The following is a 16,434-nucleotide window of genomic DNA, read 5'->3' as shown; positions in this document are numbered from 1 at the left end:
TCTTTGAAAGAAAATGCTTGCTCCACTTCTCGAAAGGATCTTGACAGACATTTCAAAGAGATGATTCGACTCTTTTATCATCTCGGAGCAGACATCAATCTTAAACCAATCTTTTTAGCCTCTATTCCTAAAGAGATTGCAGATGAAGTTGATAAACATCTTCAAAGGCCTCTCCTTGAATCCACACTCGGAGAAATACAGCAAGTTGTTCATATTGCCATTGAAGAAAAATGCAGAAGAAAAAGACAGTTCGACCCGTTCTTAAAAGAAAACCGCAAGTATGACAAAAAGCGTGAAAGGCCAGAATGGAAGATCAAGTGCACCAGAGATCGTAATGATCCGTCTTGCTCGGGTCACAAGAAGAAAGTCCATTTCAAGAAGTTTTCATTTGCGAAGCCTCGCAGAAGCAAGTGAAAATTCCTCGAAAAGAAATCACGCAGTCATTACGCAAAGCACCGCAAGAAACCCAAGTCTGACGGATGTTTTATTTGCAACAAGAAGGGTCACTTTGCAAAAAAATGCCCCCAAGCGAAGAAACAGGGTAGTTACATGATCCGGAAGATCTCTCAAAACACTGGGATCTCTCTCGGTGATAAAGACGTTGAATCCATCTTCTCCATTGAAGAAGAGCCGTCTCCGGACACCTTGTGTGCTATTGAAACTTACTCTTCGATTCGAGACTCCTCCCCGGGAGATATTCTCTCCTTCTTTCCTCTTGCTTGATTCTTTCAGAATCCTCTCCCCAACATTTCATCCCCCACATTTTCCGGTCCAGCTTCACCTTCCAAAAAACACCAAATCCATCCAAGTCATTGCTCTCATCGATACTTGCGCAGCTGCATCCCCGTTAGATACCAAAATCTTTCCAGAAGAATCTTGGACACCATATACCAGATATTTCCATGCAGCCTCGGAAGAAACTTTTACTACCAAACTGCGTAGTAAACCTCTCACCATTCATATTCTCCCTAGTTGTGAAATCACCACCCAAATCCTTGGATTTCCATCTCATGACAAGGATCTCATCATTGGTTGGGATATTCTTTCTAAGCTCCCACAACTCAAGATAAACCCTAAGGGGTTAAAATTCCAAAAGAAGTTCCAAGAGTTTGTTGAAATCCAGAGACTCTTTCTCATCCAACCAGAAATCCTTGATCCCATCTATCAATCTCTCCTTTCTCATTGTTCAGAATCTCACCAGCGGTTTGCTCGGATTTGCTCCAACCCTCTTTGGCAAAATTCTGACTTTTTTGTCAAAATTCCCTTCAAGAAAAATGGAGAAATCAATCCCACCAAAGCAAGTCATTCGGGCATGAACCCGGATCACCTTGCTCAAGCACAAGCGGAATGTGCTCGGCTTCTTTCTCGGGGACTCATTGAGCCCTCTGACTCCCCTTGGGCATGTGAGGCCTTCTATGTCAACAAAAGAGCATAACAAAATCGTGGAAAGCTACAGTTAGTCATAAATTACCAGCCTCTCAATCTGTTCATCCAATATGACAAATTCCCATTGCCCCATAAGAACTCTTTGTTCTCCAACCTTGCCCAGGCCAAGATCTATTCCAAATTCGATCTTAAGGCGAGCTTCGGCAATTAGGAATTCATCCCTCGAGCAGATTTAAAACTGGTTTCTGCATCCCTAACCAGCACTTCCAATGGAGAGTCCTTCCCTTTGGACTTAAAACTGCTCCGTCCTTATTCCAAAAGGCTATGTGCAAAATTTTCCAACCTATCCTTGCTAATGCCCGGATCTATATTGATGATATTCTCCTGTTTTCCCATGATGAACATTCTCATGCAAAACTCCTTGACAATTTGCTGAAATTGTGCATACTCATGGCATCATGCTGTCACAAAAGAAGATGATCATAGCTCAACGAGAAATTGAATTTCTCGGCATGCGTTTGAAAAATGGAACCTATTGCCCAGGACCACACATTGCGGAAGATCTCCAGAAATTCCCGGATGAAAACCTCTCGGTTCACCGGATCCAATCCTTTTTAGGAATTGTCAATTATCTCAGAGATTTCATCCCAAAAATTTCTCAGATCCTTTCTCCTCTGCAAAAGATGTTGAAAAAGAATCCTCCTCCTTGGTCACAAAAGCAAACCACTTCCATTAAGACCTTAAAAGAAATACTGCAAAATTTGCCCCATCTCCGGATCCCTTCCACTGGAACCGGAATCCTTCGGACGGATGCCGGTGACAAGCACCTAAGGGCAGCTATCCTCCTTGAAGAAATTAAAGGTAAGCGAAGAATCTGGCATACAAAAGTGGAAAGTTTTCGGCAGCGAAAATGCATTATCACTCCACTTTCAAAGAAATTCTTGCGATAAAAAATGGAATCAAAAAATTTGAATTTCATCTCATTGGTCATCATTTTTTAGTCGAAATGGACATGTCCTCTTTTCCTCGGATGTTCAAATTCAAGCAAAAGCAAGTTCCTCATCCTCAACTCTTGCGATGGGCGTAATGGTTTCCCAAATACTCTTTCGATTCAAAACACATTTACGGAAAGAAAAATATTTTGGCTGATTTCTTTTCTAGGCCAAAAGAACCTTTCGAATCCATAAACATGTTTATTCGAAAAGAGTTTTCAGGATCCTTCAAAACCCGGAATATGCGTAAACACCGGTGACCATCACACCGGTATCCACCCGATATCCCTCCACTCCTTAAACAGAATTCCCTCTCTGATAATTTTCCACGAGTTATTTTGGAATTATCATTATGTCATCTTTAAAGATTATGGTGGATTATTCCTCAAACCAGGTCTCAATTGTGATTATCCGTTCATACATCCATTAAGATGGTCTTCTACCATCCCTTTCCCTTCTGATTTAAAATGGATGTTTTGGTTTATGTTTCACCTCTACCAAGTTGCCATAGAGTTCCCTTTAGACGAAATCATTAAGGTTTTGTCTGATTCCCTTTTTGGAAATTATCGGAACCATCCCCAGAAGTTCTTCCTTGATATTCTTACTTGGTTCCAACCCCTTCAAGCATGGAAACACTTGTTCATTCTTCAAAGACAAGTTGGTCGACCGGAACCTTGCAGACACACGGTTGTCCTCTTTCATCATCCCTGGTCATTCATCGGACCCTCAAGAGATAAAAGATCCAATGCTGCAGAAACAAGCACTACCACTTTCAAACCCGTACTCCAAGATCAAGTCTTCAAGATTCACAAGACGTACTCCAGGACCGTATTTGACATTCCTTATGAATACAAAGAACTCCAGCGAATACTCTGTCAAGAGAATAAGGTTATACCACCCGAAATATGGCCTTACTGCTCAACGAGTTACTCTTGGGATATACCCAGGACCCATCCTCATGTATTCGAAGCCCTCCAGGAGTACAACAAGAATCAACCAAGCTCCTCCATGGATACGAATACCCAGTCCTTTGACCTATGGGGCGGACAACTGTCACAAGATCCATACAGCTATCCGCAACCCGTCATGCCCGACGTCCCTTCCTCATCCAGAAGCACCCCAGGCGTCCCTCATGACCTACACTTAGATCGAGTTATCTCGGATTACGAAAAGAGCGATTATTGCGAGCCTACGAAAGTCGAAAGACGGCCCCTCGACTATGATGGACCGGACACCTCTGACTCGGACGACGCCAATTATCATCCCGACCCGGACGGGAGACGATAATGCCACTCGCTCCATCAGATCCATCAACTTCCTCCATCTGACACCACCCGCTCCACCAGACAAGGCCATGTGCTTCATCGGATATCAGAAGCCCGAAAAGTCGTGTGTTTACCTGCTCCATTTGTAAAGAGTCATGAGAGGCTGCAGAGTTTGTTTGTATGTGTGCTTTGTAGCAATAATGACTTCCTCAGAAGTCAATGTTGGTTGTGTGCTTGTCGGACCTCAATTATGAGGACCCCTTTGTGTTTTCGCCTATATAAGACATGTTTACCCCTTGTAAAGGCCAAGACTTGGCTTCCTTTGTGAAATCCAAGTAAGAGTTTGCTTCCTAATGAGTTTCTAAAACACTCCTCTTTTCTCTTCGACGAGATACTTCTGTGCTAAAATGTCTCTACTTCTCTATTACAATGGTTGGTTCAGTATGCTCTCCACTTGCCACAAATTCCGTAATCATCCGGAAAGTTTATTAGATCTAGTATTGGGTTAAAGCACGTGTAGAGTCCGGCGGGGCCTCTCTCCACTTGTTGATTAACTTCGCAAGTGAGTGCTGGATCTATCCAATAGTTGATCGGGATAAACCTATGGTAGTAATGGATAGTGGATCCTGTGGATCAGAAATCGATGTCTTAAAGGATTAGTTCCAAGAGCGAGATCCGGAAACTAACAGGCAGTCCCTTGAGTGGCCGGAGAGCCCGTGTGGGATAGCATAATTGTTTCAGATTGAGTTCTTGCTTCCGCTCCCTTTTGCGATGAACGGTGGCGAAAGACGGCTGCGGAAGACCACGGAGGCGGGCCTAGTCGGAAAGAGGGTGAAAATGTAATGAAAAGAAGGTGATGCAAGAAGTACTTTACAAGGGTTTTTTTTTTCCAAGAAAGACTTCTTGAGTTAAGAAGCTACGTTTTTTAACTTCTCAAATTGGGGAAAAAACAACTTCAGAAGAGAAAATTCACTTGAGAATTAGAAATTTCTTTCAAAAGTAAAAATTTTTACTAAACGAATTTTTGTTTTAGAAATTATATTACCAAACAGATTTCTACTCCAAAAACACTTCTGAAGTGAAAATCCACTTCTAAAAGTGTTACTATGCACATTTTAACGGGCAAAAGTGGGAAGCCGAAGGCAGGTGGCGCCAATGGGTGAAAGCGTGGGACAGGGCGGCGGCGACTCTCCATCGTCATTTTCCCGAAGGGTAAAACGTGCCACGAACTGAGTTGGTCGCTCTCCCGACATCTTGTCATTGGGATTCGTCGCTCTCCCGACAGCTAAAGCCATTGCCCAGACACACGAGAATGCCTACCATGATGATATGTCCGACTCTCCATCGTTGTTTATTGGTCGATTTGTGAAAGGGAACTCCCTGTTGAGGACTATAATTATACGTTTGAGCAACTGTATAGAGATCCGACGAAAGGGCAACAAGGAAAGACAATGTTCCGGTCCAAGTGGCCATGCGTCAATCGTTGCTGTAATGTGGATGTGTTTGCCTAAAAATTGGTGCTTGATTTCTTATATTCTTCTCTATACTATTGTTTGCCAGAAGTTTACCTTTTTAAGATGTCGGGAGAGCGTTATACTAACGATTTTAAACATCCAACGAACTCTTGGATCAAGATTCGCGCATCTTGCGTTTATTTGGGTCGCAAATTAGAGTGCACACTACGTTACCTTTTCAAATCATGTTGTTGGTTGCCATTAGGCATCACCGCGAGAAAATTGAAGGCTACTTGTTTGGAACGGTCTTATTCACCTTTTGGTATCATATATTAACTTATGTGACATAGGAAGATTAACATACCAATAAAATGCTATTTATATTTTTTCCTACATACTATAATTCTTACGCTAAACTTGCTTGATGCCATTTCAAATTTATAAAGTTCTATTTCACGGTATTAATTACGCTTTTGGATGGAAAAGTACTTAACTAGAGAAAGTCTCTATACATGATAAATTTTCTCTTTAACCTTTATGAAGTTTGTTACAACATGATCACCACTGATAAGAAAAGAAAAACTTACTTTAATCTGGAAAATTAAAGTGCGATCGATTTATCAAGTTTCGAAGGAAATCTTATAAATTTAACTTGAAAAAGGATCCAGTATGAAAATTAAAAGGGAAAAGAGAGTAATTAGGAATCCACCAAAAAGACCCCTCAACCAGAGGTGCGTGTACTACAAATGGCAAAAACGTGAAAAAAGGTAAGATAGGATTTGGTAACACTTCATTGTTACCTGTGAATTCTTGTTTAGGTCAATTTGTCTTGGATCGACTCGTATTGTCATACTAGAGGGCCTCACGTGGGAATCACTAGATCTATTGATTCAATTGACTCGGTCTACTATGGGTTGAGTCTAGGTAAGAATTCCAGCCATGGCATCTCTTCGTTACAATGAAATAGACCTTACGTGCACCATTTGGTGACAGAAACTAAACCCTTTCCATGTGTTTCCCTCTCATTACCAGCTTAAAAATGAAGAAAGCCAACTTTGGCTCATAACCGGGCCATTGAAGAGCAGTTACTTCCAGATCAACAAACTCACACAAAGCATGCATGGCCTTCACTTCTTTATTACTCTTCTTGTCTCTTCTCCTCATTTTCAGCCTTAATATAATCTCCGTTATGACCACCCAGCTCTGCTAGTGCAATCGTCTATATAAACCCCAGTTGGTCACTCACACAATCTAGACAATCCTCATAAAGATTCTCTTCATATACACTTTCTCTGCTTCTGGTGGTGTGAAGTTTTTAGGTTCTTTGTGCTTGAGCAATGGCTGACGAAATAGATGCCCTTGTTGGCGAGCTCTATGCGAGCTTCGGCTCCCTTCAGGAACAAGTATCCTGTTATCCTTTGTCTGAATTTTTTGCATCTGAAAATGAAACAGTGTTGTTTGTTTCACTATTTTTTTTTTTTTTGCCACAGTTGTTTATTTAATTCAACAGTGAATGAAACTATCCTTTTCTTGGTTTGCATATGTAGGGAAAGGGTAGAATCTTTTCAGACTAGTGACGTTTGACAATGTTTTGCTAGCTTTGACTAAAGAAAAACGTAGCCTTTTTCGAAACAAGCTTTCGGCTTTGAGGATAACATCGACAAATTGAACTTATTTGTTTTACCAATTCCAATTTGAGAGAACGGTAGCCTTTTCATTGATACAAACTTTTTGGTTGAATGAAGCATAGATGGGTTGAAAATGTTTTGTGAAGGTTTAACAATTGTCATTGTGAAATAGTGTGGCAAAATATTGATAGATATCATGAAGTCGATTCAAATCTCTTATAAGAAGCAAGTTCATCAAATTCTAATAGATTTGTCTTGTGTTGATCTTTTTCAAGGGCCTGTTGGACGAGCAATTTATCACTAATTATGAAATGAAACCAGATGATGGCTCCATGTTTTTCATAGAGTTGGTCCAAATGTTCCATGAAGATATTCGTTTGGCGATGAGAGATCTCGCTCTTGCTTTGTAATTCTCTATGGCAATCCTTATTATGGTGCTTCTATCTCACTCGTTCTTGTGCTTATTGCGGACTCATCTTGTTTATTTCCTGACTTCTTTAATAGGGAACGTCATGCTGTGGACTATACAGAGATAAATGAGCACTATGCAAAGATCGAAGGTATAGTTAGACGGTAAGACAATAATGGTACGGTCTACGTGGCACGCATCGATATATGATTGGTTGTTTTCTTATTTATGCATGATAGATGGCTTCTACTGTTAAGATCTGTTGCGGCTGTAACGTATATTAGTCAGGGAGGGTATCTCCGTGAAAAAAATTGCAGGTTGATCAGTTAGATTCTCCTCTTTATACTTTTGTTTGCCGCACGTTTACCTTTTCATGTGTTGGTAGGCGTTATTCTCGTTTTTTCCACCAACGAACTTTTAGGTCAAGATCGGTGGATCTGTTTAGCCCTCTGGTAGCGAATATGCATGATCGGTGGCTTTTTAAGGTGATATCTTTTGCGGTTGCAACTCCTACAGGTTACACGTGCTGCTTCCGAGAAATAAGGGGCTGAGTATCATCGCTTATACCATTGTTTGCAGGATCCGGATCCCCTACCATAAAGGTAGGGGTGACATTGAGGGATCCGGGCTGTCTATTTTGAAATGGATGGCCCAAATTCATCCACATCACTTCTTAAAAGAGAAGGAAATTTTTTAGTGAGAAATTTCAAAAATTTTAAAAAAGTAATGTGAATTAATCCACGCCGTCCATTTTTTATTTGGACGGCCCGGATAGATCATGTCACCCTTAATATTAAGTAATGTTAGGGGATCTGGTTCCTTGTTTGCATTCGATCACCATTAAATGATGTCGAGAGATCATTAGTTTTGCATTTTTCAGACTTCAAATGTACTCTTCTATCAAGATCAACACAGTTTGGAATTATTTGGGTCTCAAATTAGAGCTCAAGGTTCCTTTTTTGAATCTTTCAGGTCATTAATTACCGCTACGTGGTCTATACATGGGTGATAGTTATTTTTGGTTGTCTGATTTTCCTTTCCATACCGTTATACTGATTTTTGTGATGTCAGAAGGTGTTCGTTTTGCATTCCCAAAGCAATTCTTTTACGTAAAACATACTGATGACTTACTGAATGTTAAAAGGCTGATGAAGAATATTGCTGTTACTTACCTTACTTACCCTATGAAACACTATCTGCATAATGGACTTAAGCTGAATCATTTGTTATTTATTCTCATGGAACAAATTGTAATGATTCAGTGTTTTGATCTCTCCTCTTAACTTAGGCTTTGCATGCTAGAATCTTGTTGGCCTACATTTATGTTTATATCTCAAAGCATTATCATGAAGAGATCAAAGGAAGAACTGCTGTATTACTCCATCTCTAATTTATAGTCAATCAATTGCATTTTCTGCTTGAGTTGACCGAGTATCTTCTTAATGTAATCGCATATTAAATAATCATCTTTTATAGCATATCAATAATCGACTCGTATGGTCATGCTCCATTGTATCATAATTATATTTAATCCGTAGTGATATGATCATTAGTTTAGGCCCACTAACTATTCTAAATGTTCTCCAGCGTTGGAGCTTCAGCACTGAACCTGCCACTCGAGGTGCTGCGACTTGGTGTTGCTGCTTCCTCCAAGCCAGAGTAAGTAAACACTTGGATTCCACATAAAAATTTTGGCATGCTTACTTATGCTTGATGTCCTAATGGTGAAGTTTAATGGCTTGCTCCGATTTGTTGCTAAGGATACTCATCATGCAGGTGTGATTTTGCGTTGCTGCGTATACATCAAGAGTACCATAGACTGCGTCTGCACGTGGAGTCCATCACTGAGGTAGCATAAAAACTGTTGATTAACTGCGGTAACCAAATGATAATGACATGTACTTATCTACATAGTATGAGATGATCAAAACCATAATGGGTACCTAGAATATGCAGTGAGTGATGATGGACCTGCCGCAATCGTGTCTTCACACTCCACTAGAAAAATGTGGAAACTGATTGAGCTTTCTTATCATACAACCTTCGGGATTTACTTGATTGTCAATTTCTCTTTCTAGAGTTACTCCTTTTAGCACCCAGAACTCTTTTCCGTTTAGATACTATTCTGTCATATCTTGCTTTATACCTTCAACAGTCGGTCGATATTTCAGCCGTTGCTGATACTTTATGCCATTGAAAACTACTCTGCTAAGACGGTGAAGGGGTTTCCTGAAGATCTGAGAAATCTATTGACTTCTTCATTGCTTAGGGTCATTTTTCTTGTTTGGTCTTTTCTTCGCTAATAGAAGTATAATGGAACATGACAACTTGAACCCACCAAGATGTAATTATTCTAAACTCATGAGGCATAAAAGAAAAAAAGGCCATTGAGATACATTAATGTTGTTTCTGTCTGAATTTGATAATGCATTGTAATCTATCGCTGTTATATCTTACTTCGAGAATTCTCATGTTTGCAGCTCGAGCGTAGGATCGTTGACCTTGGGCGAAACCTGGCAGGGCCGGGGGGCGATTGAAATTGGGTGACCGGTGTCTCATCATGGTTGCCAGCCTCAAGTAATGAAGTGATAATGGAAAAGTTTTTTAGTGTCTAATAAAAAAACTTGTGTTCTAGTAGTGTCTTGTTTGAGAATTTGAACTTGCTCTCATGTTGGTTTTGTTGTTTCTTATCTGAGCATTTGAACTTGCTCTGAGTACAACTAATGTCGTCGTTTCTTGCGTTGAGCATCTGAGCTGCTCTTCCAAGGTCTAAAATATGTACTTATTTTTTTGGTCAGATTTCTTGTTTTCTTATTTTGTAGCAATTTTTTGCTTTTGCTATTGATGTCACTTGTCATAGAACAACTCCTTGTATACGATTGCCAACAATTGTTTATCAGTGAACATTTGGATAGTCTAGCTTTCAGAAAGGTTTGAGAATGAGAGCTAATTGAAGTAGGCGTTGCATTTGCAGCTCCTTCAGACAGCGAACATTTTGGCTTTACCCTCATGAGCTTGGGTCCTATTCTACTTGTGCGGTAATTAATCACATTTCTACTGCAGATTAGGGTTAGAAAGTCTGCTCCTATGTTTTATCTTTCCAGTTTTTCAGACGTTTCTTTGTGTTAGTAAATTGATATTTGGTGAGGGTGTATTGTTTTGACTATTTACGGCAAGAAGGCAAGATAAGTAGACAAGGAAACACTTTTTTATTGAGTGGACAATAATTACAAGGCTATTGGGTGTTTAACTAGTTTTTTTTTCTCTTCATCTATCTTTACAAGAGCTCTATCAAGCCTATTTATAGGCAGATTTCACGGACATTGCCATGTACATTCGGTGGATACATGCCACGTGTCTTTATTGCTAACCATGTACACTTTGACTTGTCAACCAAGATTTTTCTATTCCTCTACCGTATGAAGACTAGAAACTTTTAGGATTATTCTGGATTTTTTTGGTAAATGGATCAATTCTTAACACTTTGATATCCAGTGAAAATAAAATAAATCTAATTTCTTCAATCTTATTTTCACAATCCTTAGGGTTGGCGCAATTGGTTGGGCGTCAGAGAATTTCCTGCTCAAGAACTGGAGGTACTGTGCTTTTGCGCTCGTCACTGGGATATAAAAAAAGAGTCTCATCTGTGCATTGTGCTTTTATCTGCTGCATATTTTATGATATGCTGAAAATCGAGGAGCGGATTTATCACTCCAGAAGCACCTTTGGATCTTCTACTAAAAAACCCATATGAACGTAAAGAAAATTGGAGGACAAACTTGATAAAAGAGGAAAATTCTGATAAGGTCATACATCTTTTCCCCCCTTGAATGGTAAGTTCTTTTCTTTGGTAAGTCCTTGAATGGTAAATCCAGCATCGCGTGGATGAGTAGTAAACAGAACCAGAAAGAGAGAGTAATTATCATTTCAAATGCCTTACAACGTAAATTCTTCCATGCCTTCAGTCTAAGGTGGCTATAAAGATCTGAACTGTTAACTTTGGCAAGTCTCTACTCAGTCCATGGCGGGACAAATGATATGTGAGTTTCAGATCGATCTACTATCTTTGAGGGCTCATGTCATCTGTTCACCACGAGAAGAGTAGGCAAATTTTTCACCACTTCAACTCTGATGCATTTCGACCACAAAAAAAAAAAAAAAATTCAGATGCATCGGCCCAAAAAAAAAAAAAAAACTCAGGTGCATGTTTCAAACAAAAGAAAAAAAAAGGGATAAAAACTCGCGTGCATGTACTAAGCAATGACAAAAACAAAAGAATGTGTCGTACCACCGTAAATGAGAAAGCTCTTCTGTGAATTGGTTATATATCACGTGGTAATGACATGCGAAGAAGTCAGTCAACTAAAAATAAGATTTTTCTTGAAAATCAAACTGAAAATCAGCTAAGTCGAAATGATGTGGGTATTATGGTTGATTTGTTACACTGCATTAGTGATGCAACACATATTTATACAAAGCATCATTAGTGATGCAACCAACACATAAAAATACAAGCATCCTCTTGGACATGTTTGGATATCCAGAATGAAACCATCAAGAATGGGGATGGCAACCTTATTCCCTTTCTAGATACAATTTGGCAAATTGAAATGCGGCAAATTTGAAATGCAAATTGGGATCCAAAACTGCTGCATTCTTGCATTTTCATTCCCATTGGGGAAGGTGAGAACGAGTAAGTTGGGAATTGGGTTAATAAAGAAGGCCCGCAGATAAGTGAATTTTTAAGTAATCCTAGGTTTTTACAACATTTCTACAGCAACAATTTGATATGGTAAGTAGCATTACCTAATCTGCTATTATTCACAACAACTTGAAACAACAAAATTTAGACAACAAAGCGACACTTTCCAATTCTGATGTGTTACCAAATGCAGTGATTTTCAGTAATTCACATTCCGGTTCATTATAAATCAAGCAGATTCCTTTTATCTTATTTCAGTAGCCTCATAATCAAATGCAGTGATTTTTATTTTCAATGTTTTTCCGTCCCATTACGACTACCAAAACAAAGAAGAGAGGCGTTAGGAAGCCAGCTTTGGCTCTTAGCCTATTCATGGAAAGACAATCACTCCCACTTAAACAGACTCGCACAAAACATGGCATGGCCTTCACTTCTCCATTACTCTTCTTTTGTCCTTGTTCTCATTTTCAGCTTCATACAAGCTCAGTTATGACCAACTTTGCAGGTGCAACCGCTATATCAACCCCTTTTGGGTTCACTCACTGTATCCACACACCTTTCATACGTATTCTCTCCCTATACACTCTCTGCTTTTGGTTGTGTGTGCAGTTTTTTGAGGTTATTTGTGTCAGAGCAATGGCTGCAGAAAGGGATGAGCTTCTTGAGGAGCTTTTTGGACTCATCATCTCCTTGGAGGAAGAAGTATCCCATTACCCATCTTTCTCTTGAAATTTTGCATCCGAAAATTTCTTGAAGTTGTTTATCTATTAGTCAAGATTGAAAGGGACTACGTTTTTATGGTTCAAATATATTTGTGGGGAAAAAGGGTCGAATTTGTCCCGTTCTTGAAAGGTTTGATAATGTTTTACTTGTTCCAATCTGAGAAAACGACAGCCCGTTATTAGAAAATAGCTTTTGGTTTTCATTGAAATGTGGATGGATGGAACCTATTTGGTGAAAGTTTTGACAATTTTCGTTGTGAAATAGTCCGCTGAGTTTGGCGAATTCTAAGAGATGTTAATCTTTTTTCAGGGCCAGCTGGACACCCGTTTCATGGATAACTATACTATGAAACTGGCTCATGACTCGACCTTTTTCCTCGAGTTGGTTGTAACGTTCTGCGAAGAAGTTCAAGATGCACTACGCGATCTGGGTTCTGCTTTGTAATTCTCTGTTGCGTTCCTAATGATGTGACGTCTATCTCACTTGCCTTTCATGCTTCTTTTACACTTTTTTTTTCCTGATTTCTTTAACAGGGAAGACCGTTTAGTGTGCTATGGGGAAGTGTATGATCACTATAAAAAGCTTAAAGGAATTATAGAAAGGTAAGACAACAGTAATCCTGTTCACGTGGCCATGCTTCAATTTCCTGATTGTTCTTTCTCTTATGGAGGATTACAATAGACTGTGCATGATGGACGGCTTTCAGTTTAAGATTTTTCACAGCTGTGACGCATAATGGTCATAGAGTGTGTTTACGTGAAAAAAATTGGAGGCTGATTACTTAGATTGTCCTCTTTATAATCTTGTTCGTGGTCTGTTTCCCTTTTTGTGATGTTGATAGGTGTTATAATTGCATTTTTCAACTTCTAGCGAACTTTTAGCCAAGATTGACACTTCTTAATTAGGTCTATAGCTAGAGAGTTTACATGATGAATGGCATTTTATGGTAAGACCTTTTGTGGCTGTAATGCAAAAAAGTGAGAAGATTGCTGTCTTTATACACTTCTGTTGTCACATGAGTACTATTTTATGATGTTGATTGTCTGCAAACTGTTATTTTTGCGTTTGACGCGTTATTTTGTTCTATATTAGAGAATAGGCATGGTGAATGGCATTATAAGGTAAGACCTTTTTGCTGCTCTAACACATTTCCGTGACAAAATAGGAGGCTGGCTGCTTAGATTGCTGTTTTATACGTTTGTCGCCGCATGATTACCATTTATGATGTTGATTATCGGGAAACCGCTAGTTTTTCATTTTCAAACATTGAACTTACTTTTTACTCAAGGTCAATGTATCCTAGATTTATTCAGGTCTCGATGTAGGGATCGCAATAGGTTACACATTTTTTTTTTTTATAGGACATCTACCGTTACGCATTACTTGTCCTATCTATGAGAAAATGGTTGGTAATCATTTTGACAGCTACTTGGCCTTTCTGTATCGGATATTCGTTTTTATGATACCGGAAGGTGTCCGCTTTGCACGTTCCAAGTAGCATATTTTCCTCAAAACACACTTATTGGACCTCTAAAGAGTTAGATGCAGATGAATAATATTGCAGTTATGAAAATCTATTTCCATATTTTGAGTTAAACTAGATCATCTGTTTATTGGATTTCATGCAATAATTTTGTGATGATCTAGTGTTTGATTATCTCACCATGCTAGAATCTCATTTGTGTGTATATATGTCAAAGTCCCTAAGTGTTATCAATAGATCAAAGGAAGCAAATGCTGCTGCATTATACCATCTCTGGCTTATTCCTTTTACTTTTCTGCTTGAGCTGTCCAATTATCGGAATAACTTCATACTGTTCTAGCATACTAGTTAATGTTCTCATAGGATCCTCCTCCATCATATCATTATGATATGCTAATCATTCTAAACATATTCCAGTTTTGGTGCTTCGGCGATGGGGCGGAATCTCGAAGAACTCCTCCACAGCATCCTAGATACCTCCAGAAGAGAGTGAGTGGTTACTTTCATTCTACAAGCCAGTGAAAGATTATAGAATGACCAATAGACTAGTCAAAGGCGACTAAACAGTCAGATTACCCGACTAATTGATCCTCGTGGAAGCGCCGCTGCTGGTGACAACATCTGGTGAAGTTTAATGGATCCACAGGATTAGTTACTAACCATGCTCATCGTGCAGGTGCATCTTGGCACATCTTCGTTTGCATCGGGGGTTAGAGAATCTGCGTCCGCACTTGAGACGTATCACCAGGGTAACTTGAGACTATTATTTATTTGGCTGATGCATGAACTTGTCAATGCATTGCAATCTTTGGACCAACAAAAAAACTAAAAAAACACTGTAATCTTTGTATTCTTACTTGGAGAATTCTGCTATGCAGCTTGAGCGCAGGATTATCTACCTTGAGCGTACCCTTGCGGGAGATTTCAATGACGACGAGTAAAACCAGATGTTCCGTGTCTTATCAAGGCCCATAACCCAAGGGTCTGAGCATCTGAACTTGCTCTACTTTTGCTGTTCTGCTGTTTCGTGTCCAAGCATCCAGACTTGCTCTTTGTATAACTAATGTCGCTTGTGCGTTGAGTGGCTGAACTTCTCTTTGTTGGTGTGGCTATCCTATAAATAGAACCCTATGCTTATCCTAAAGCAAATCCTAAGTGGAGCGGGTTTCCTCAAAATAGGTATCGTACTTTAGATCACTGAGAAAAAATATCCAAGAGGAAAACTCGCGTTAGCTCGTTTTGAACCACCTTCTACTTTTGAACCAGTTCTCTTGTGAATTATATCCTCAAGCAATAGAGTATTGAAGCCAAGTAAATCTTGTGGTACGATTTATGTAGTTCCTTAGTATTGTGAAGCTAAGATTTAAGAAATTAGATTCACTTTATTTTCATCAGACATCGAAGAAACATCTGAAAAAGTGAAAAAAAAAAAAAAAAGTGATACATTATGGATAGACTTCCTGCAGCAAACTATACTTTTGAACCAGAGGCCCTGTGCCACAGTGAAGAAATGAGGACTGCTTCTATCAGGTAGCTAGGATTATGGCTAGTGAAAGTGTTGTCCCCATCTGAAAATTAAGGGTTATTTACTTCGTAGACAGCTGCTTTTATTCCGGTGGCAACCTTGTGCAATATCTGGAAAAAGTATACTAGAAGTGCCATAACTTTTGTACGGCGTTCACTTGAATATCATAACTTTCAAAACGTTCACTTAAGTACCATAACTTTTAAAAATCGTTCACTTGAGTGCTATGTTGACGTGGATGCCGGAAAAGCTGACGTGTCACCTCGAAAAAGTTCTTGTAGCACTCAAGTGAACGATTTTGCTCCGACGTAACACTCAAGTGAATGATTTTTGAAAGTTATGGTACTTAAGTGAACGTTTTGAAAGTTATGGCACTCAAGTGAACGCCGTACACAAGTTATGGCATTTCTAATGTACTTTTCTCGCAATATCTTAATTGATTCACGACGGGCCAGATCAAGATCTAGACGCGTGTGGAGCGGAAATCTAATAATTCGAGCAATAAATTTGACTTGTATACATGAATAGATTTAATAACCGTGCAAGAAGCTGACTTGTTTGCGATAGTACACGGGGTAAGAATTCAAAAAGAAAATTGTAAAGTGAAATCCTGTCAATCATGGATCCCTAGTGAGACAAGAAAACTAAGCTAAAGAATGTGCTCAATATGCTTGAACTATAATACCTTAAAAATAATCTCTTCTTTCTTCTTCTTCTTCTTCTTTATTTTGATAGGTCTTAATACGTTCTATCTCATGAAATGATATATAAAAGAGAATAACATTACATAAAAATTTGAAGATATAGGTTTAGAGCAATTTTAGGGTTTTCAACAGTAGGCCTCAACCATACCAGACATTTCAATTT

At 39.2% G+C, this 16,434-nt stretch overlaps 2 protein-coding genes across 3 annotated transcripts in view; one reads left to right on the top strand and one right to left on the bottom strand.

The window, feature by feature from the left end:
- The window catches only part of LOC115749848, a 469,397-nt gene that overhangs the window by 176,151 nt on the left and 276,812 nt on the right, over positions 1-16,434 (bottom strand). The window lies entirely within an intron of this gene.
- LOC115751281 lies at positions 12,426-15,170 on the top strand. 2 transcript variants are annotated; one of them, XM_048279153.1, is made up of 6 exons: positions 12,426-12,538; positions 12,869-12,999; positions 13,093-13,161; positions 14,460-14,531; positions 14,719-14,791; positions 14,932-15,170. In XM_048279153.1, the coding sequence occupies exons 1-6, from the start codon at positions 12,473-12,475 to the stop codon at positions 14,944-14,946; spliced, it is 426 nt and encodes a 141-aa protein (XP_048135110.1). In that variant the 5' UTR covers positions 12,426-12,472; the 3' UTR covers positions 14,947-15,170. The 2 variants fall into 2 exon arrangements, with proteins under 2 accessions (XP_048135110.1, XP_030544976.1); XM_030689116.2 differs by having other exon boundaries at positions 14,921-15,170.

The sequence above is a fragment of the Rhodamnia argentea genome, chromosome 5 (assembly GCF_020921035.1).
Source record: "Rhodamnia argentea isolate NSW1041297 chromosome 5, ASM2092103v1, whole genome shotgun sequence".
Lineage (NCBI taxonomy): Eukaryota > Viridiplantae > Streptophyta > Magnoliopsida > Myrtales > Myrtaceae > Rhodamnia > Rhodamnia argentea.
The sequence above is the reverse complement of the archived record's forward strand: the minus strand, read 5'-3'. Positions and strand labels throughout refer to the sequence as shown.